The 23,446-nt window shown below is 40.4% G+C and overlaps 1 protein-coding gene across 2 annotated transcripts in view; it reads left to right on the forward strand.

Moving 5' to 3' along the window:
* FARS2 (phenylalanyl-tRNA synthetase 2, mitochondrial) overlaps window positions 1-23,446 on the forward strand; it is a 248,212-nt gene that overhangs the window by 139,313 nt on the left and 85,453 nt on the right. For both annotated transcript variants that reach the window (XM_054059316.1, XM_009564121.2), the window contains exon 6: window positions 1,432-1,592. In XM_054059316.1, the coding sequence (XP_053915291.1) occupies window positions 1,432-1,592 (161 nt within the window). The remainder of the gene's footprint in view (window positions 1-1,431; window positions 1,593-23,446) is intronic.

A 23,446-nucleotide genomic window follows, 5' to 3' on the forward strand; every position in this document is an offset into this window, starting at 1 on the left:
ATAAAGTTGACCAAATTCCCGTGGGAGTGCAATATTGCTGAGGTAGCAGATGAGACACAGAGGGGATCTGCTGGGGACTTAGTATTCCAGGTAAATAGGCAGGTTCAAATTAATTAAAAGATTCAAAGTGATGACTATGTCACTTTTCCCAAACTTGTTATGCCTGCCTTTGTTTAAACAGGACTCTAGGCTCATTTGTCTGAACATGGAACGTGACAGCATACCTCAGGGTGTCGTCAATGCCCAAAGGAAGGGAACTGTCTCCTTTCCAATAGTAGAGACAAGGGTCAGAAAAAACACTTCTGCCTCTAGCCTCATGCATGATGGTAGGGAAGCTACCCAGTTAAAAGTTGCAAAAAAATTAGAGTTTAAATTAATACTAAGGGAGGCAGGTAGGGCCTTGTTCTAGCTAGATAGCTGTGAGATACGCAGAGACATTATATGATTCAGCAGCACATTGCCAGGGCTGATGGTGAACAGTCAAGTCTGTCACACATACACACATCCTTTCAGCATAAGTGTGTTTATTTAGGCATTTGTTTAAGTTTTAAGAAGCTCTGAGCCTTTGCCAGAGCTGCTGGGCTCTCAGCTTATTTCAAAATCAGTAGGATGATGCCTAAACAGGGAGTTGGTTCCTGGTGCTGAAAAAAATCTCAGTTTAATGACTCGGTGCTCCTGCCCTGTAACTGAAGGAAGGTATAAATATTTACTTTCTTGACAGAGAAGTAGTGTCCTTAATATCAGTGCAGCTCTACTCTGTTAAACATTGTTGCTTTTTTACATTTAGGGCTGAAAAAAAGAGATTTGTTTATGTGGGAGCAGTGGCTTGTCCCAGGGGCAGCAGCCCAGGAGTGCCCTAGTGAGAGGTGTGATGCTAATGCAACAGTGCCTCACATCCCATTGCTCTGTTTCTTCTAATGCCTTGAAAGAGACAGTTTTGATCCTCTCAGATGTTGGTAATGATGTTAATGCTGCATAGGTTTGGCCTGTCTGTCAGCTCAAGTGAAATGTTCTGAACTGGATTCATGTTTACATGTCTTCTAAAACACAACTGAGTCATGTGTGAAGTGCTCAGCTCTAAGAACAGCTAAGGGAAGCAACATACAGCATTATGCAGCATTTCTCAAAGTCAGTCTGAAATTTTGGAAACAAATTGGCGAGGGTGCAGCTTTATTTTATTACCACTTCTGGTTCCAGGACCCATCGATATGCCCAGTATTGCTGCAGTTTTTGATGGAAGTAGGATCTGTCCTGTAGCCTTTAGATCTTTCGTTGGCAAGGTACTTGTAGGCTTTTCTGCTTGTAGGCTTTTCTGTCTCACCACTTAACTTTTTTTTGTTTTTTTGGTAAATAGCTGAACATTTACCAGCAATTTTTCATGTTGTGAACTTGAGCTCTTGAGTTTTTAACTTCTTTGTTTGTTTATTGCAGCTGGTGCTCAGGATAAAATTGGCTGGGCATTTGGCTTGGGTTTGGAGAGGCTGGCCATGATCCTGTACAATATCCCTGACATCCGACTGTTCTGGAGTGAAGATGAACGCTTCTTGAAGCAGTTTATTGTGCCTCACATTTGGCAAAAAATAGAATTCCAGGTAAAATAATATATGTATAATAATAATTTTTTTTGTCAGTAATCAGTATGTGTAGCCCTAGAGAATATTACATAATTAAAATTCTGTGCCATTTTTATCAGAACAGGTTTTAAAGCAACAGCTTTCCAGCTATCAAGATCATCTGATACACTGCAATAAAATCCAGCTTTTGATGATAACTTCTTTTTTCCCAACAGATAATATTGTGAATTTCTGCTGATATGCAGTGAATATGTCTTTTCTGAGTAATAATACTTAAGCATATATTTGACTTTTAAATTTGTCCAGAATAGGAGTTGGTTTAGGCTTGTGTCTGGTTTGGGTATGTGCTTGAATTGTGTCCGTAGTTCTGTTTCATTATTAAAAATGTGTTTGATGCTAAGAGTTCAGATATTGTAATACATTCCAAATTTTTTCCATTGTTTTTACTCTACATTTATTGAAGTAAATGTGAGTTGCATTGTTAAACTTCGGCAAAATGCTTTGTGAATGTGCCCTGCTAACTTCAATACGTCAGCTCTTTCCTCCAGGTAGTAGTGAGGCGAGAGTGCAGGCCCAGCTTCTGTTTCTTTTTAACTCCTTTACAAAAGTGATTTTTGTACTTAGCAACCTTGTCAAACTTTCTCTGGTTGCAAAGTAATCATGCGTAACTGGATTGAGTGGAAGAGCTACTTCCATAATATTCTTCATCATGAGCATGAGAAGGTTCAAGTCGGCTGGTATCACTGGTCTTTGGGGCAGTTGAGCTAACATAGCTGTGTAGATCCTTAATGAGTACTAAAGCAGCAAAATACTTTATGCTGCCTTCTACTATTTTCCTTGCTCTATTTGTGAACAGCTTGATAATGTTTTTTTAAGAACTGAAAATATAAAAAGGGAAATCAGCAGTGGTGCCCAGGTGATGTGTGAGCAGTCTCCATATCAGCTCAGTAGCAGCATCTATTTTTTAATTCATGGCAATTCTGGAGCATCTTTAGTAGAGACAAAAAGTCAAAATGGTATTTGGATAGGTTTAGGGAGTGGGTTGAGTTATATATTTTGTTTGGGTTTTTTTTGGTGATACTGGTATTGGGGTATTCAGAAAGGATTTCTTACAGGAAGAATAAGTGTTTGCCACTGTTCCTGAAGGTCTGCCTGTATGTTTCCCTGATCTCCTACAGAATGTTTGTTGTTCAATAAGGAGTGCTCAGTTCTCCTTCTATTCAGCCTATATCTTCCTGATTGACATTGTTCCTGAGGAGCAGGGATTGTGGCTTTGTTTATGGATTGCAATCTGATCTTTGCTAGAACTCAAATGAGATTTCTTGCTTCCTTTAAAATTGTGGATCAGCCTCAAACTGCTATTAGAAGTAGGTTGGGGTTTTGGGGATTGCCACAATTATCTGATCTGATGTTGAAGGTGAGCCAAAGAGAAGGCTGAATGTCTGGCATCTCTTAAGTTGCATATCATTTTCATGTTCAGCCGCAGATAAAATCAGGTGTAATGAACTGATCTGAAGGTGACAGAGGCATAGGTTACTGTGGATAGGCTCAGAGGAAGGAACGTGCTTTCTAGGAAGCTAAAAATGAAATAAGTCGTTGTCGTCATCATCGTCGTCTTCCTCTTCCTCCTCCTCTTGCTCTTCCTCCTCGCCCTCTTCCTCTCCCTCTTCTTCCTCTTCCACTTCTTCTTCTTCTTTTTTTTTTTTCTTTCTGTTTTTTTTTTGTTTGGTTGGTTTTTTTTTTGTTTTTTTAATTGGTGCTGTTTGGTAACCTTAGCTGAGCAGGAGTCACTGGGAGCACATGGTTTTGCACTGTTTTACTGGGTAACTGTCTGTATCATCAATAGGAGAGTGGTGACAAGGTCTTGATAGATCTTTAAGCATTTCTTGTTGCTGGGCAGAATTGGTTTTATGCTGCCATTGGTTCAACTTGGAACAAGATGAAAAGTTCTACATCCCAGAACTGCTGTAGAGAGAATCATGAAGTTGAGGCTTGCTTATCTTGAGATAACAACATGAATCAGGAGGTATGATGCAGTAGATGGGAGACTTTAAGGAAGAGAAATTATCTGCTGCCATTGTGCTCTAACTTGGACTGAAGGGCAAGACCACAGTAATGTTATTGGGCCACTACCTATTGCCTTATTACATTAATACGTTGGCAGTCGTCATAGAATCATAGAATCACCAGGTTGGAAAGGACCCACTGGATCATCGAGTCCAACCATTCCTAACACTCCCTTAAACCTTGTCCCTAAGCACTTCATCCACCCATTCCTTAAACACCTCCAAGGAAGTCAACTTGACCACCTCGCTGGGGAGCCTCTTCCAGTGCCCAATGACTCTTTCTGTGAAGAATTCTTTTCTGATATCCAGCCTGAACCTCCCCTGTCGGAGCTTCAGGCCATTCCCCCTTGTCCTGTCCTCTGTCACTTGGGAGAAGAGGCCAGCTCCCTCCTCTTCACGACCTCCTTTCAGGTAGTTGTAGAGAGTAATAAGGTCTCCCCTCAGACTCCTTTTCTTCAGGCTAAACAACCCCAGCTCTCTCAGACGCTCCTCGTAAGACTTGTTCTCCAGCCCCCTCACCAGCTTTGTTGCTCTTCTCTGGACACGCTCCAGAGCCTCAACATCCTTCTTGTGGTGAGGGGCCCAGAACTGAACACAGTATTCGAGGTGCGGTCTCACCAGTGCCGAGTACAGAGGGAGAATAACCTCCCTGGACCTGCTGGTCATGCCGTTTCTGATACAAGCCAAGATGCCGTTGGCCTTCTTGGCCACCTGGGCACACTGCTGCCTCATGTTCAGTCAGGTGTCGACCATTACCCCCAGGTCCTACTCCTCCGTGCAGCTCTCCAGCCACTCTTCCCCCAGTCTGTAGCACTGCATAGGGTTGTTGTGCCCCAAGTGCAGGACCTGTCATGTCGCAACAAACAGGCCAATGAAAAGTATACCAAATGGGAGAACATGAGCTATGGGAGAGGGGCAGCAGAGGTGGAAAGATGGATTATTGTCAATCTTTTTTTTTCATCTGAAGAAAGGATATGGCCAATGTTTTATGAACAGAATTTTTTCTGTGGTATCAAGCACTTCTTAGGGATTATTTTTCCTTTTTTTCCTTTTTTCTTTTTTATCTTTCCTATTTAACACATATATACACATAGCCCCCCTTGGATGTTCCATCTTCAGTTGTTGAATAATTCTCCCTGACTCTTAGTTTATATTTTTCAACTCTGTCTCTGAATATAAGAGACCAGAGTCAAGCTTCTTTAAAAGGAAGTCTGTATCCAGCTTTCATCTAGTATCTTACGTTGAGCTTTTTTGAGCTCAATATTGTACATACTTCTGATATGTGCTGGCATTGCTTTTTAAAGGGTTAATGACCCTTTAAATGAGAATACTGGGAAATAATCCTTGGTTTTACCATAAGACCTCAGGTAATGTGAGTTAATAAGCCAGTTTTCTCTGTTATTTTTCAGGTATGCTGAAAAACCAAGTTTGTGGACCGTCTGCACCTGTCTACTTTCTAAAGAGTCATAATTAATGAATCACATGGTTTATTCATACCATATTTGAAATAAAACCTTTAGCCTGTCTTCCAGTGTTGATGTTGTAAGAAATCTCAATGGATATTAAAAAAGCATCGGACCTTTTGCATGCAAGGCCATGTAGTGCTTTTTAGCCTAACTGAACGGAACCAAGACAGACCAGGTGTTTTGAGGGCCTTTCATTACACAAATTGAATCCTGCAGCCTCAGAAGGCTTGGGTAAATGTCCATCCATTATGTGCTTAAGTGAGATAGACCTATCAACCTTTGGAACCCCCCCCATCCATTCTTACAGTCTGAATATTATCCACCAACATAAATATTTTTCTGTTAATTAAAATGTTCTTCAAATACTTGAAGTCCACACTACATAGCAATAACCTTTAATAATAGCTGGGCTATTATTATTAATAGTTCTTGTTAAAAAATGAAATTTAATTGGAGTATTTTCTTGGCACTTAGAGTATATGTTTTTCTGCTTTCTAACAGTCTGAACGTATCAGACTTTTCCCTGTGTCATCAGTTGCTCAGTATAAGTGTGCAGGCTTCAGTAGGTCAAAAAACTGCTGGGAAGAGCTGACAGCGCTTCTACTATTGTGGCCTCTCAGCGCACTGGTGTTAGAGTGCTGCTCCCCACAGATCAGATTATTGCATTGATTTGGATTACCAAATCACTCTAGCTATAATTTGACACAAGTCACAGCAGTGTGGGGGATCAGAGGCTGGTAACTTCCCTTCAATCACTTGTGTAGGGCTTCTGCTCAGGCCATGAAATGAAAGGTTGAGGATGGATGGGGCAGGAAAGACTAAGCACCTGCAAGGCATAATGTGATAAAACATATAGCTTGGATCCGATCTAGTATGCTGTGCTACATCTGTGTTTGTCAGGGCTCTGAGCACAGTTGCATGAAATCACTTTCCCGTTCATGCTGAGCCAGCATTCTTAAAAAAAAAAAAAGATGTCCGTGGGCTGACAACTCTCAAGAAAAGGTACAAAAATGAAATGACATTTAGGAAAGGAAGGCACCTGCAGTTCAGATGAAGTGTGGTGTGCCCAGAGGTGTTGATTAAAACGAATGGGCTCTGGCAGCAGAACGGTTCCTGGAACCTCCATCACTTTGCTGCCACGGCGAGCAAGCGGCATGTCATGTCAATTGACTGCTGATGCATTCTCTCTCATAAAGTCACTTTCATTTGATGCTGCTGGCGGCTGTAGCTGCTGTTGTTTTAAAGAATTATTTATTTCAATTGCAGATGAGCCTTGTGGCCCAGACTGAGGTCAAGCAGAAGCACGTTTATGCTGTTCTAATAAGGGAAGCACTGGTACAGAGGGAATCTGGATGAGATTTTAGCTAAACCACAGTCTCTCTTTGGGACATTGTGGGAGTTTCTTACTTCTTCCTTTCTTCTTTTCTACAATATCTGCAATATTCTGCAATATCAGCCATAAGCCTATCACCACCTACTTTTTACCACCCTCTTCCATCAGCTTCAGGGACTGCTCCTTTCTTGTACCTGCTGGCACATGCAGTCAATCCAAACTCAGTTGCTTCATAATCTGTTAGCTTTAGTACTCAAAATAATGGACTTTCTAACCAGTATCATTCTGATGATCCTGTCTGGGGTGGACATAGGCTAGTAACCTTTGGCTGTGGAGTGAGGAGAGTTGACAAGCAACTTGAATAGACACTGTTCATCTCTTGCACATCTGTAGACAGAATGGTGCATGTGGCTTTAACCTAGGAGACCATCCCTGCTTTGAAAAGTGAACAGTCACGGTTAGCAAAAATGAGAAAAAGTTTATCTTCAGAAAGATGGAGTTGTGTGGGAAGAGTGATGCATTATATGGGAAAAGAAATCAAAGTGGGCTCATCTTTCTCCTGTACAAAATAGCAAAAGCTGGGCCTCACTCACTCCCTTTTGCCTCTGCCCAGTGCGTCACAGGAATTAGCCCCCTATTCTAATGACAAGGAATTTATCCAGTAGCCCAATTTGCAACGTTTGCTATGTATGTGAGCCCTCTTGTTCACACAGTTACACAGTACAACACTTTTACCTTACTCTGCACTTTTTAGTTTTCTGAGACAGTTATCATCCCTGTGCATCCTTCCTGTGCACGTACCTGATTGTTGCTGTGCGTCATATAGCTTGTCCTGAACCTTTAGAAGATGCTGAATGTAAAATGCACTGGCAGTTTCCAAGGGGAAACTTTTGCAAATTAAACCATCTTAGTCTATATCCTTTATTCCATGCTCGAGGAGAGCATCTAATGTTTAAGCTAGCCATTTCAACCGGTTTGATCTTACTACATTCACTGCACAGGCTGGGTCTGTCTGATCGATCATTAGTATGCTACTCCGTATAATTTATATTTATCTTCTTAGTCTGTGATTAGCTTTATTTGCCAATAAAAAAGTACATAGATTCACTGACTGCTACATTTTGAGTTATTTTTCATCAAGATTAGGTAACTCCATGCTTAAATGGTTATTCATTTATTACGTTTACTTTCTAATAGTGCATCTATTAAAGGCAAATACGCAACCATTAGTATGTAAATTTAACTTGGATGTCTGAACAAATGAGGTACAGCCTTAACTGTGATTTATTGTCCAATTAGTTTTACTGTAATTGAAGATATATAATGTGTGTGTGTATGCATGTGGAGGTACAACAGAGAATAGATGATGGTGTAGCATAAACATTTTATTGGCATGACTTTGGAAAGGTTGAATTTCTTATGAGTAACTTACATAGATCATCTTGAATGGACATCAATAAAACCTTTACAGTTCTCTATATCATCTCAGGTTTGTCTGTATACTCTGCAGAACATCATGAAACTCCTATTTTTTAAGAAATTGAATAGCCATAGGAAGAAGGCAAAAGAATCTTCATTGTAGAGATGCTGCGCTAAGCTGCATAATTGGATTAGAATGAATTTTGTAAAATCTTTGATGCAAGCTTGTTCTACTGATCAACACCTGGGTAAAGAAAGTCAAAAAGCAAGCAAGAAATGAGAGAGAGAATGGATGGACAGTCACATGAGGCTGGATACAGGAAAAACAAACCACTGAGATAAATTAAGAGTAAGGTAGAAGAGCTAAGAGGTGTACTTTAGGACTTGTGGGCAATATGAAAAGGTCTGGGGACAAACAGAGAAGCTTTAAACAAGATGGAGTGAGGCAGGGTGGGAAGAGGACAAAGACACAGAAAAGGAGAGCAGGTTTAAAGCAAAAAACTGTTGAGACCAATGTAAAAGTCTTATTCTAGATCAGAAAGTCTTCCCAGGCTTTGTACTGTACACAGCTTCTCTTGATCTCCTTTTGAGAAATCAAGATGTATGAGCGAACACAAAAATTATGACCACAAGCCATCAAAGCAGTTCTGTACTTCAAGTATAATCATCATTATAATTGTGTAATTGTCGGGATGGGAGTTGGTGTTGAAAGCAAGGAATGTGTTGTCTGAGCCTGATGATTGAAGGAATGATTTGGACATTTATAGCAGCTGTCCAAAACTCAGGCATACCTCAAAAATGGAAGAAAGGTGATGAAAATTGGAATATTCAGTGCTATCTTATCCTAATTTAATTTCATGGACTTTTAAGTCCAGTTCTAAAAAATAAGCAGCTTACATACCAGTGAAGTGAAAACGAGTAATATAGTGGCATTTCCATTGTACAATGTAGTAAAAAGATGCTCAGATGCACATGCAATTTCCCTGGAGCACAACTGGACTTGTATGCTCAGTCTTCCAAGGTAATGAATTTTCCAAACACATCCAGTGCTTGCTTTCTCTGGCTATTCTTAGCTTTTTATTTCCCAGGTGAAACCTGAGTGAGGATCCTTTACCACAGCTAATGGTTCTATAGACTACTTATCTCTTATTTAAAAGAGAGGTTGTGTCTGACACTGTAGAGAAGTGCAGGTATAGAAAGGTGTTGGAAGAGTGTTGCCTATATGAGTTCTGTGTGCTAGGAACAGCAATATGGGAATCAAAGGAGTACCTTGTCTAATCTTCCCACAGCATCTTTAGCTTTCATTCATTTTCATAGTCTTAGGATCTAAGGCTAATTCAAGTTTGAAGGGATCTCAGGAGAACTCTAGGCCCCTCTCCTCCTCAAAGTAGGGTCAGCTCTGAGATCAGGCCAGGTTGCTGAGGACATTATCCAGAGGAATCTTGAAGATGGGAGCTGTACAAGCTTTTCGGACAACCTCTTCTACTGCTTGACTGTCCTCATGGTGAAAAAGTTTTTTGTAATATCCATTCTGAAATTCTCTTGTTTTGACTTATGTCCATTGCCTCTCATTGTCCCACCATGCATGGGAGTGAAAAGCCTAGGTTTATCTTGTTGATGACCTCCTTATACGTACTTGCAGGTTGCTGTTAGGTTCCCCTGAAGCTGTCTCTTCTTCAGGCTGAACAAACTCAGTTCTCTCAGCTTTTTCTTACCAGGCAAATGTTTCAGCCTCATGATCTACTTTGTAGTCCATTGCTGAAATTGCTCCAATTTGTCAATGTCTTTCCTGTATTTGGGGGAAACCAAAACTGAGTGCAATACTCTAGCTGTGGTCTAGTGAGCAATGAATAGAGAGGGATAATCACTCCCCTTGGTTTGCAGCCTGTAGTCCTGTTTGTACAGCCCAGGGTGCTCTTGGCTGCCTTTGCTGCTGGGATGCACTCATGCCCAGTCACTGTCCACCGGGAGCCCCCAGGTCCTTCTCAGCAGAACCAAGTTCTTCTCTTTGCATGTTTTCTTTTTATCCCTTTTGTGGCTTATCAAGATGTTTTTCTTCACTGTCTAGGCTCTTTATAGCCTGTTCTCACCTACCAGCTCTTAGTCTTTATGCAGAAACTGATGCCTGCATCAAACTGCACAGAGATTTCAACATTTCTTCCCATTTATTAAATCCCTGCATTTTGGGTTTTCTCTGATATTGCCTCACATCGGGGAGGAGCTCTCTGTGATATCCACTTTTCTGTCCTCTTTCAAACCTCTCCTTCACAAACTCCCTGTTTCTTGCAAAGCCTACCAAAACAGCTGGTGGCAAATATACAAGGTGGTGAAGAGCTGAGAGACCTGTTTGTCACTATTTTGAGTTTTATTTCATGGTTCTGGTGGACTCTACCTCCAGCCTTCTTCTTCTTGTTGTCATTTGTCATACAGTTAGCACATCAGCTTTTAGATGCCGGAACCATCAGTGGACTCCACATTTTGACTCTGGATTTGTGAAATGCTTAGTGTGCTGGCACACAGGCCTATGGCTAAGGCTGCACTAAGATGGTACTATGGAAGCTCTTGGTAAAAATAATTACTGACGGGAGATGTGGTTCCCAACAATACAGCTGCTACCCTTTGAGGCAATACTGATGATGCATGTTTTCATGCATACCCTGATTCCATGTCCCCACCCACCTTCTGCAATCTAGTCTTACTGATAACCTCACATTGAACCTGAAGAAATCAGCAGTAGTTTAATTCCTTTCTGCTTGTACTTGGAAAAATGTCAGTAGCCCTCTGTGCTTCAATTAGTTAGTGATATTTATTTTACGTAATATCTCCATCTGTTGTCTGGTGGAGCACCAAAGAGTGAAGCAAATCCATGTTATCCATCTAGCAGCCACCTTGATAATAGTCAGGTGTACAGTGAAAGCTATGATGTTCATTAGCAAAAGCATAGCTCTTTTCTTCTTTTTCATTTATGTTCCTTGAAAGTACTTGAAGTAGTTCCAGGTTGTTTTCACAATCCTAGAATATTTTAAAACTGTTGTGTTTATCTCTGTTAAGTTGTCACAGTAGCGGGTTTGGTCTTGCTTGTGTTGACTTGAAGCAAAATAACTGGTTTGAGCTGTTATTTATGGATGTTATGAGTTTTCTGCTTTGCTCACAACTTTTCCAGTTGGAATTTGTTTAGAGTGGGTCGATTATGTTTATATGTGTATATATATGTGCGAAGAGCAAAATACTCCATTCTTACTTTCAGTTTTCTGTGCTAACAGACAGCTGAAGCACCAAGGAGTTCTTATGACATGGCAGATAGTTCTAAAACCTGAAATTATGTATGTGTTTCCTCGAATTCTTAACTATGTCGGAGGGCCAGGGCTTTACTAACTAACCTAGAGAGTGTTGGGGGGGGGGGGGGGGGAGGGCGGGGAAGGTGGTCAGAAGTTTGTAGTATGAAATACCAGTGTATCCACCTGGAAGATGTCCTTTCTTTTGACTGCAGGTCAAGTCAGAGACAGCAGTTGAAACTTCTCTCTGTCTGGTTGTTTTGTGAGTCCTCCGTATCACTTGTTGCTAGAGCTTGGGTTCTCACAGTGTCATGATGAGAAGCACACTTTTTTGTTTATTCCCATGTTCCCGTGTACTATTCTGCGCCACTGTTCTAGTTGTGCTGCAGCAGCTACTTATATGGCTACATTGTGAGGTGGATCAGGGACCCTTATCCTCTGTGGTTCCTTAAAGCTGTATCAGTTCCCTGAACTGCTTCTCAGTTGTTGCCCCATGCCCTCAGCACATTTCATTTTGGAGGCAGAATAAAACCAGGAGTGACTGGGGAAAGATGGGAGGAAAAAATGTGTAAGGTGACTTTGCCGCTTGATAGACAAGCCTTTGCTAGCTAAGAGTTTTCTACCTTTTCCTTCCATGTACCTTGGGTATCCAAAACCTCAGTCATGGAAGAAAGAAGGAAGTCACTATAGAAAAGTCAAGGACTAGGCAAGAAAGGATAGGGTAACTTGGATGAAGACATATATCTGTTGTTATTGAAAGGTTTTTGTCACTTAGAAGCCAGTGCTGACATCCCAAATGAAACACAACTGTGCAATACTCACAAGATTCAGAGACCACTGACTCTGTAGATGTGCCCTGTGGATTTCAAATTGGGCTCTCCATATCTTCCCAAACAGGTGCTTGCCATTGCCCTTCCATTCAATTAATGTAAAAATACATTCACGTAAAAAAAGTAATGTTACCTATTCAAAAAAAAAAAAAAAACAGGAAAGAGTCCAAATTACCTTTTTTTTTCCTGACTCTCTGTAAAGTTGGAATGAAAAGGGAGAACCCCAGCCTATCACAAGTCTTCAAGAGCGATAACATTCACAGCTTATCCCATGCAAAAGGCTTTGGCACAAGCAAATGGAAAAAAAAAAATAGTTCCTTGGGAATGCTCACTGTGGGTGTGGCTGAATTTAAAACATGTTATTTTAGAAGACAATGGGTGAAAATGTAGAGAAGGTGGTATACCCAGTAGGTGTGATCAAAACAAGAGAAAGAGATTCTCAGCAACTGGATACAGACCGCTAAGGATTTCCTTCGAATTTGTTTAGGACCAACTGTAGCCTTGACTGCATTTTGAACTCACCCCATTGTTATGTAAATAAAAAATTAATTTCCATTTGTGAATATTGTCGCAATGTACAGTTGTCAATAGAACCATTTTGCTTCTGATGTCTTTTTTTTTTTGTAGGCAAAAGCCAATGCAACCCAGTCAAAGTACACCTGATACTATTTAAATGATTACTTAGCAAAATGTGCTTCAAAAAGCATGTGTTAACGGTGGTTTGCTCTGATCTCTAAACCTCATATATTTGTAGTTTGTCTGGTTGAGGCTCTTTAAAACAAATAGCTCACAAATGAGTAATTCTGCTGCTGAATATATCAACCAATCTTTATTGCATCCCAAATGATGAAGTATAATGGTTATACAAAGTGCTTAAATAAGCCATGGAGCAATTTTCAGCAGTGATATATATGCTGAAATCTGTATTAAATTAATATTAGGTGAAGGAGTAAACCTGGAAATCTAAAATAACAATAGATTTGCATTGTTTATGTGAAGCTATCAGAATCAGCTGCTAGTAGTTTCAGCAGGAATCCGTAGATCTTCAGAGTTTTCAGTCTTACTGTCTGCAGAAGTATCTAGTTAGTAAGGAGGGTAACTTACACTTTTGCTAATATTTTTCCTGTGTTGGTTTAATTACAGTGTGGTGAATAGAATTCAGGCTAGGAGGTTGGCACGGTAACTGTCTTGACTTTATTTAATCTTTGGCCCCGACCTGAGAATTGACTCTATTTCCCTACTCAATAATTCCGTTTTCCATGTTGTTTACAGTTGCAGTTGTCTTGTATCTCCTGCCTCAGCAGGTCTTCTCCAATATAAACCTGAGGCAGAACGTTTTTCAGGACAAGGACTATAATTTTGTGATTTTGTCCTCCGTATACCTAATGGGACCCTAGTTTCTGACTGGCAGTCCTAGGTAATTATTGCAATCTGAATATCTGCATGTCTACAGCAGGGTTAAGTGCGTCTTTGTAAGTGTACATCGTGCATTTGGTGTAAGAATAAACTTGTGCCTAAGTACCTACGCTATGCAAGTGCATGTCTTCAGAGATACAGGTATGTATTGGTATGCATATGCGACCACAGAAATATAAAGCAGGGGGAAGAGATCTTGAAGCCAGTAGGAAATACACTCTAATTGTTTTTACCAGTTTAGGTTTTGTCATACATTAGTTTATTTGATAGCTATTTTAACATTTAACATTATTTTACAGAAAAAGTTTGCAAAGAGCTTTTGATAAGTCTAAAATCATGCCTAAACCCCTACAGTGATCGGCTGTATCATGATTAGCCCTTGCAGCTCAGATGTAGATTCTGTGTGCATGTGTGCATATGCACGAACAGGAGCACCTTTTGAAGTACATGGTGTTAATAAAAAAACCACAGCCTTTCAGCTACCAATTCTCTGATCAGAATATGAATTAGGCTACAGAGAATAGCCAAACAACAGAAGGCACAGTTGAGAAGACCTATATTATTCTTATCATACCCATCCTCAATTTCCTTCATTTTGCTAGTGTGAGACACACATGGAGTATAGTAGTGACAGCCTAAACCAAAACTTGACAAGTAAGTAGTGCTTTGGGGTGCATATGCTGCAGAGGATTTGGTTTTGCATTTTTCTAAAAATAATGGGAACAAATCGCCTCTTGTGAGGATTACTTGCATCCTCCTGGTCCTGCACGTGTGTTAAATCCAGTTTGCATAATTCCCACATGTAATGTGCTCCTAAATCAGCAATAGTGAACCTGTTTACTGAATCTTGTAAAATAAGGAAAGGCATTAAAGCAATACCTGCTCTGCACAAGGATTCTGCTTGTAGGGATTTAAATGTTCTTTACATTTTGTCATTGCATAGTTAAACACTTAGTGTACTTTTTGTGCTTTTTTTGCTTGTTTTTTTCTCAGCTTATGACTTCTCTGTAGTTTTCTGCGTCTAAGTGTTGTTGCGCTTTAACAATAGTGTAGCTTTAGGAGTGCTTAGGGTCTGCCTGAAAGGAAAAAATAAAGGCTTTTCTCCCTCTTCTGATTATTGGACAAGTAAGTAGAGCCTTTCATTTCTGTTTCTCTCTAGATTACCTACTGTTCTTTAAGGATAGATACTGGGTTTAGCTTGCTACCCTGGTGTTTTAGTATTGGTTTTGCACCTTGGAGGTTGTGAGTTGTATGAATTTAGTGCTTAAGGGGGAAAAAGGTCAAGTTTACTACTCTGGAAACTGAAGTGCTGGATTTTGGTAAGAGTAATTGCAGCTTGGGCAGATTCCCCACGTGGAGAAGGAAACCCAGCTATTTTAGTGGCACTGGAAATCATGAAGAATATTTCAAAACCACCAGTAATCTGTTCGGGTAAATTGCTGTATGTGGCAGCTGGCATCTTTTAAATTTTTCTAGGGAACATAGATTTTCATGATGCAGTATCTACTGCAATGTTTCCCAGATGATACTAATTAGTTCGTAAGTCTGAGAAGTGTAAAAAGATGGGGACATTCCTCAGTAGCATAGCAGTGTCCAGGGCATTATGTGAAGTGTACCTGGCCAAGAAATAAGAAGTATCATTGCCATTGTCTTGGAAATATATATACATTTTAGGATGGAGAAAAAAAAAAATACATCTTGTTAGGTGGGAAGAAGGACATTTTCTGGTGCTGCATCTGCCTGTCAGATTTGTGATGCCAGCTTATTTCAGTGTAAGTCATATTCAGGGGTTATGTAGATTCTGCTATTTAAACAATAACTCTCCACAATGGTGGTTTTAATGAGCAGAAAGGGAAATATAATCAACAGTGCTTTATATGAGATTCTTGGTCTAAGCTGAAATAAAATGTTGAGTGCACTTTATTTCCATTGTTATGCTACATATTTGGAAGAAATATATCTTCATATTGCTGCAGTCTGTTTCCAAATACTTGCATTCTTTATTTAGATATAAAACTTCCATATGAATTGTTGATGTGTGCAGTATTTTATACCACTGAGCTATTAATCTCAGCATTATTATTAAGCATAAGGAGAAAAAACATAGAAACCAAACCATCAGAAAGGAAAAAACTTGACTTCTGAGCATGGCAAACACTGAATTCCTGCAGCAACCAATGCCTTCTGCAGGAATTGCAGGTGCTCAGAACTGCTGAAGAAGAAATTCATGTCTTCTGAGAAGTGTGTTTCTGCTGATTTACATCAGTTTACTGCCTGTTCCTTTCAGGCAGAGTAACTGTTTTGTAGAAAAGTGCAGGATTGGTATGTATAGTCTTTATTTGTTGACGGGGTCCTATTCTGAGGTTTGTTTCTTCCCTGCCCCTTTTACCCATGTTACAAAAAGGCTGATAGAGTGATTCTGCCTGTGAGGTGAGAAATTTGGGTAGGAAGGCCAGACAGAATATGGACAGACTGTGCAAAAGACAGTCTGAAGTGTTGATTATTAGATTTGGTGTGTGAATCCACTTTACCATTTGGTGAATCCAAATTGCTGGATTTCTTCCCAAACACACAAACTTGCTCGTTTTCTGTAGATGACACCATAAAATAATAAATAGATTGTTCCATCTGTTCCCCTTTGTGTCACAACAGTTTTCTGGTAGCAACTGCTCAAAAGGAGAAGTGATACCAGGAACATAATTTCTTGACTTCTAGTTGTTTTGCACTGATATATATATATGTGTTTGAAATGGGATAAGATTAACACCGTGAAACCAGCCAGCTGAGCGGGCCATCAACTTGGAAGTCAGGAAAGAAGCATAACGAGAATCCATGTTTTTCCAGAGTAGACCTAGAACTGCTCTAGGAACATGTCGGACTAATCTCTTCTTTGCCCTAGTGCTTTCAAAAGGGGGTTGTAAAAAGCTGAGGTGTGGTAGTGAGTAGCAGAGACATCCTTTTTGGTGATTCTGTCTATTAGTCCTGTTTGTTCTATGGGAACGAGAAATTATTTTTGACTAGTCAAACACAGAGGCGGGAGTCACTGGTGTTCAAGAATTATTTGTATTTGTCTTTTTGTGTTTTTTATAATCAGATAGCAAGTGGTGAGGTATATCCAAAAGCTCAAGTGCATGAGTACCTGGAGATACCTCTCCGCTGTGTACACTGCAACAGCCCTGCTTTTATTAGGATTAGGTCAATCCTTTCATTTTTTTGTCTCTCTCCTGCACTTTTTCAAATCCTTACTGATCATATGAAAATAATCTTTACAATTGCAATAGAAATGGTCCTTTTGTGTCTGGAAATCATCTTAAAAGCCATGTGGTTTTGACCATAGGTCAGATTAAAATACATATTTGCACTCAGAGAAGTATATGGCAGCTTTAATCTTGGAGTACAGTCCATGTCAAGTTTAAATGAGCTTGACTTTAAAATAAAATGCTTGCAATTGAAAATGATGTTGTGCATAGGAACATAATGTCCCTTTCTGGTGGGACCACAGAGGCTTAATAACTAGCATTACTTTTGGATGAACATGTTTAATGGCAAGCTTTCTACTCACTCTTTCTGCCACAGCACTAGTCCTGTCATGAGTTCTTAGTGGTGCTTGGAAAAGTTGGAGCAGCTTCTCTAACAAGTTTAATCTTTTCATTGGCTGTTACCCATCTTAATTTTTCAGTTTCATATTAGGTATTGACTTTCTTTTGTCAGGCAAGCTCCTCTATAATGAGGTGTAACTTTCAGCATGGTAGAAAGGTTGTATTTGTTCTTGTGTATGTGCACGTATGTGTGCATTTGTAATGAGTTTTCAGGATTTTTTTCTATTCAGAAGTACTTCACTAGCATTAGAAAATGTGACTAAATCTGATGATATGAAGAGCTACCAGATGACCACTTAGGCAGAATGGACACAGTCAAACTCCTTTTTGTTTTTCTCCTTCAGGGAACCTATAGTATGGCTGGAGAGAAACTTATACCTTCAACAAGACTCCATAGTGCTTAGCTTAGGTGGGAATGACACAGAGACTCCTTGGTGATATGCACTGTGTAGTAGAGAAGAATCTGGTCCACAGATTTGGTCAGGTACAAAGCTGCTGCTCCTGTGAAGGGCCTGCAGCCATTTCATCCCATGTTGAAGGCTGAGACTTATCTAAGAAGACAATTTGTGCCCCATTGCACCTCCCTGCTCAACCTGGATCTAGAATGTGTGTTTCACCTTTGAAAACAGTTTAATTTACTGCGTTTCTTGATAATGTTGTTTTCTTTCTTATGTTTTCCACAAAGTTCTTCCTATATTTCTATAATTCCATGACTGTATTTCCTCAGGGATGAGGGAGGTAAAGGCAAAGAGAGTGCTTTGCCAAGATGAGGAACAGCAACGGCTTGTAACCCAGTGCTGTTTTTATTGGGAAGGCTGCTGCTGACAAACAAGCCAGTCTTTCTGCCAAACGTATGATTTTCTTCAAGGTATTGATCTCTAGAGGGAAGTCTGACAATCCTCACACTTTTTCATCCCCATGAAGGGCTGTGAACTGCAGTAGTTAGAGTGGGAAGTGGGATTTTGTTTGATTGACTCGACCTGCGGGTGTGTATTGGCAAGTCCAGTCAGCTACACTACCTGTATGCTGTATGTATGTATGTATGTATGTACAAATGCTTCTTGTGGCTGTTGTAGCTTTTGCCTGGGTTCTTGTCTCAAACGAGCAGGGCCAGAACCAAGCCTTAAACATAGGCTAGAAACCAAACATGTTGGTCAACTGTGACAAATTAAAACCTTTAGGAATGCAAAGGAACCAGGCTAGCTAGGAAGCAAAAAGAGGAAAATAGGGTTGGCTGTGTCTGGGCAATCCTTCCACTTCCCTCAGCTCTAGAACCCCTAGAAGATTTAATTGCATAATACTGCTGCCATGCCTAAGAAAAGTTGAATTTAAAGTGGTGTACACACAGTTCTCTTCAGTAGCTCAATGTCTTTGCGCTGTCCTTCATACTTGCTTTAAGATGAGAAAACTAAAGTAGAAAAACAAAGGAGATTTGGTTTGGTAATAATGTCATTACCAGAATGGCATGAAAGTAGCAATTTTCTTGAAGATATGTAACCTGTTATGCCATACCTGACCATCCAGCTCAAGTATTCTGGCTCCCATAATGGCAAAGAGCAAATTCTTGGACAACAGCAGAACAGCAGAGCAAGTATGAAAAGAGTGTGATCCTTTTCTGATTTACTGATCCTACTTAAAGTCATAAGAGAGCTACTGAACCAGAAATGTAGTTGGATTGCTGTTTAATAGTGACTAGAGGATCTGTTCAATCCCTTTCGGTTCCATGTAACAAGTACTTAGTTATGGTATGCACAGTGTGGAAAAAATTCCCCCTTTAGTTCATTTGAAGCCTGATGCCTCTCTTGATCTTTCTCTCCTTTTCCCATTGCTTCTCTGAGAAGTAGTGAAGGGTATTTCCCTTTCCACATTGAATGAATTAATGGTTTGAAGCCATTTAGGACACTCAAAGGTGCTCACATGATATTCAAGCTAAGGACAGAGCATTTTCACCCCTGTGAGAAAAAATCCTCTCCCACTCAAAGTGGTCCTTGTACAAGCAGAGTGCCTGAAATCCAGGGAGCGTGTGATGTTTCCATGGACACATGTTGTTCCTCATACCTGTATGCGAGCTTGCTGAGGTGAAGAGCTCTGTTACAGGGAGCAGATTGCTCCCCCTACTTGTGTGTTCTTTTCACACTTTTGAGTACTGCATCCAGCTCTAGAGCCCTCAGCACAGGAAACATATGGACCTATTGGAGTGAGTCCAGAGGACAGCCACTAAAATGGTCAGCAGACTGGAACACTTCTGGAACACTTCTCCTGTGAAGAAAGGCTGAGAGAGTTGCGGTTGTTCAGCTTGGAGAAGACTCAGAGGAGACCTTATTGCATGCAGACTTTCTATACTTAAAGAGGACTTATGAGAAAGGTGGGGGGAAAAAATTATCAGGCCTGTAGCAACAGGACAAGGCATAATAATTTTAAACTAAAAGGAGAGAAGTTTAGATTAGCTATTAGGAATAATTTTTTTTTGCTGAGGGTAGTGAAACACTAGAACAGGTTGCATGGAGAGCTGGTACATTCACCATCCCTGGAAACATTCAAGGTCAGGTTGAATGGGGCTCTGAGCATCCTGATCTAGTTGAAGATGTCCCTGCTCACTGCAGGGGGATTGGGCTAGATGACCTTCATGTTCCCTTCCTATCCAAACCACTCTACGATTCCCTGAGCAGGTCAGAGCACCACTGGAGACCAATGCCCTTCTGCCCACAGGAGGACAAAGCAGTACATCTATCCTGAACTGGACCGTTTGCTTTGGTTTTAAGAGCTTGATCCCAGAACTTATCTATATGTCTACTTATCAGACTTTATAGAAGTTCTCAATTGAAATTTCTCCATATTGTCCTTTGGATATGAGCGTGTATGTGTTTACACCTAAATATGTATGTGTGTGTCTACGTGTATGAATATATAGAATATACTATATATATCAATGAAAAAAATTGCTTTGATGAAGGGATGGGTAGAAAACTTATCATAATGGAACATTGTGAAAGCGAATTTTAAGCCATGACAGCCAAGGAATTAAAAATTATGTTTCCTGCAGCAACCGTAATTTGTCTATGCTAGTCAAAAATACATAAGTGTAAATCTAGGAGCATACACACTAATACAGGAAACTTCATTATGTGCAAGGGGTCTAAGTTACAGTTGTAAATTTGCAAATTTTAATTTCATGCCTGTTACGTGTTTAAATTTCCTGTAATAACATTGAATTAATGTAATTTCACCATAGAATATATTAAGATTTAGCTATTATTGGACTGTAGCTTTCATTTTGATGAGAATATGATGTTGCAATAAAACTGTATAGTTTATGTACATATTTCTCCAAAACATGGGTAGTGCAGCACTGCTAAAGCTTGACAGCTGCTAAGTCTCATATTTTTCTGACTTAGACTGGTGATGGCAGTAAAGCATGGCTGGCTTTTTAATAATTTGGCTGCTGTGGAGTTGCTAACCCAGTTTTTGGGACATGTCATTGTTAACCTTGCATTTTTGTGGCTGCTGTCAAAATACAAGTATAGCTTTTTCCTCTACTGTGTTTGTCACTTGCTTATTGTGTCCCCTCATCTGCAGCTAGCACCAGGGAGGGAACTGAGTGAGCAACCACAGCTCAAAACTTCTCCTGGCCCTTTGATGTGTTGCAGTCATGGATACTGCATCTGGGAAAGCGTTGGGTGCTTTTTTTACCTAATGCCAAATATTTGTGGAAAGTGCTGAGATTCATCCTCATTTCCAGAACTCTGGGCTAAAGACACTCTGTGGCCCTCTGCCAGCTTATTCACTGCCATGGGCTGTGCATTATCCCCAGCTGTTTTTCCCGCAGAGGTGGGAGCTTCTGCTATGTATTGTCTTTTCTCTCCTGTACAGCTGTGAGGTATATGGATCCAGATCAGATGATGATCCTTTGCCAAGTGTGGATAAACGGAGCCTACTTTCATGGTGACCACTTGATTCCTACGGCCATGATGTCCATGGCAGTGGCCTGGTGTGGCAACGTACACAGAGCCCAAATATTTTCTATTTTATGCTGACAGATGAATTTTGGTGGATCCTGTTGCTCTTTAAGACAGCTGTATTGCAATGCCTCAAGCTGCTGCAATACTTCATCCAGCTTATATTAGCATAAACCTCCAAGAGAGGCAATTTTCAGCTGGCTATAAAGTAATGTGAACTGCAGCGGTGGAGGAACAGCCATGTGTTTGTTTTATCAGCTGCTGCAGGGGTGGTAATCTTGGACAGAAAGGTAGAGCAGAAGACTGGGGATTGAGAATGCCCTAAACTATCACAAACCACATAGAAGAGTCACAGTCCTGAGTTTTCAGTGAGGCACTCCTCAAGTATATGTAAGCATGGGTGAGGCATGCTGGCAGAGCAGGGTCCAGAACTGGTGTCCAGCTACTCAGTTCTATACTAAAATTAACATCCTGAGAGGAAAAAGTCTGCAATTTTAGTAAGTACTTGGCTTATTTATTAACCAGAGAAGGAAGTATGGCTAATGACTAGTAAACATGTATTATCAAGGGTAGATCATCATAAGCTTATTTTAGTTTAAAAAAAAATGAAAGTAATTCAATACTCCTAAATGTTGAAAAATGCAGCGTCATTATATGCAATATTCCCTACAACATGGGCTAAGTGGAGTCCTATAGATAGTGTAATTACTGGGAAAGCACTCTTGTTTTCCAGGGCTGTTGAAAAATGTCAAAGGTAGTGTACTGCAGTGTTTGAAATGGAAGTAAATGGAACATTTAAAGTAGCGCTGTGGTGACAAAGCTATGATGGGACCAAAGAAATTTTGCAGAGTTGTCTGTACATCAGCAGTGCTGTCTGCCAGGCCTGGCCATTGCCTCACAGCAACGCTCTGCAGGTGGAATCAATTCTACCTCTTCCTAAAACTTTCTTCAGTTTCCCAAAACGCTAAGAGTAGGTGGTCAAGCGGTGGGAGGAGGGACACTGGAGCTTCCAGTCTTGGACAGCACAGTAGAAGTCAGCCAACACACATGGAGTTAGCTTCTCCAGGCATTGTTCTGGAGAACACCTAAGTCATGGAGAGGATATAGCTGCATGTGGTTCATTGAGGTGACTGCAGAGTGGAAAATGTAGTGGGAAGAACACATTGCTCTGAAGAGGGACTCCTGAAATGTCAGTAAATTCATAAGGAAGTAGTCTTTGGGGCTACCATTTGTCTTGAACCTGGAAAGGGATGAAAGTCAGTGGGTTTTAGACTGCTCTGTTGTTGAAGGACAGGAGTGTATAGAAAGAAGGATAATGATGGTAACAGGATCTGTTGGACCACAGTATATATTTGCCGGGATGTCTGAGTAAAAACTTTTAATGTCATCTTGACCTGCCAGTTGAGATTCTTATCCTATCCTCCTGACATTTTATATGTAGGTTATAAACAATTATGTGGCTCTACAACAAACAGATCAATATGTTTGAGGACTAAGAATTTTATCCTTATACTAACTTTAATGTTGATATAATACTTACTGTAATAATATCGACTGCAGCCAGGTGGTGAAGGGACAGTGTAATACAGGATTATTGCCTTGTCTTTTACCATAAAAGATTTTTCTGCATTATAAGGCTCTGAGAAAAAGTTAATAATAAAAAAGTTATGTTTGCTGTTTTAAGCACTTGTCCTTCCAGTCTATGTAACACACAAAAGCACACAGATATGCATGGAAACATAAAATTACAGCAGTTCTGTATGTAAGCTGGCAACACCATGGATTGACTCGAAGCAATTTTCTTATAGAATTGATAATCCAGGAGGGCCAGACCCTACAGTGTATTACATCTTTAAGTAACTTTGCTTACATGGAATTTGATGACACTGATGATGTAGGATTGTTCCAAGTATGTTTGATCACAATGGGTCCTTATGTACACCTCATTTTAAGTGTGAGAAAGTGTGCTTCTTTCATGTCCCTTACATAATCCTGCTGCTTTTGAACTTGATAGTAGATATTTGCACACTCATATAGTCGCTTGGTTGGAAAAGACCTTTGAGATCATCAGTTCAACTGTACCTGTCCACTACTAAGTCATATCCACAAGCACTTTGTCTATCCATCTTTTAAATACCTCCAGGGATGGGGACTCAACGACCTCCCTGTTCCAGTGCTTGATAACCTTCTTGGTGAAGAAGTTTTTCCTAATGTCCAATCTGAACATGCCGTGGCGCAGCTTGAGACCATTCCCTCTCATCCTATCACCTGTCACTTGGGCGAAAAGACCAACACCCACCCCCCTACAACCTCCTTTGGGGTAGTTGTAGGCAGTGATAAGGTCTCCCCTCAGCCTTCTCTTCTCTAGACTAAAAAACCCCAGCTCCCTCAGCTTCCAGGCAGCTTTCCAGCCACTCCTCCCCAAATCCGTAACGCTGCACGGAGTTGTGTCCGAAGTGCAGGACTCTGCACTTGGCCTTGTTAAACCTCATCCTGTTGGCCTCAGCACTAA

Source organism: Cuculus canorus, chromosome 2 (genome assembly GCF_017976375.1).
Source record: "Cuculus canorus isolate bCucCan1 chromosome 2, bCucCan1.pri, whole genome shotgun sequence".
NCBI lineage: Eukaryota > Metazoa > Chordata > Aves > Cuculiformes > Cuculidae > Cuculus > Cuculus canorus.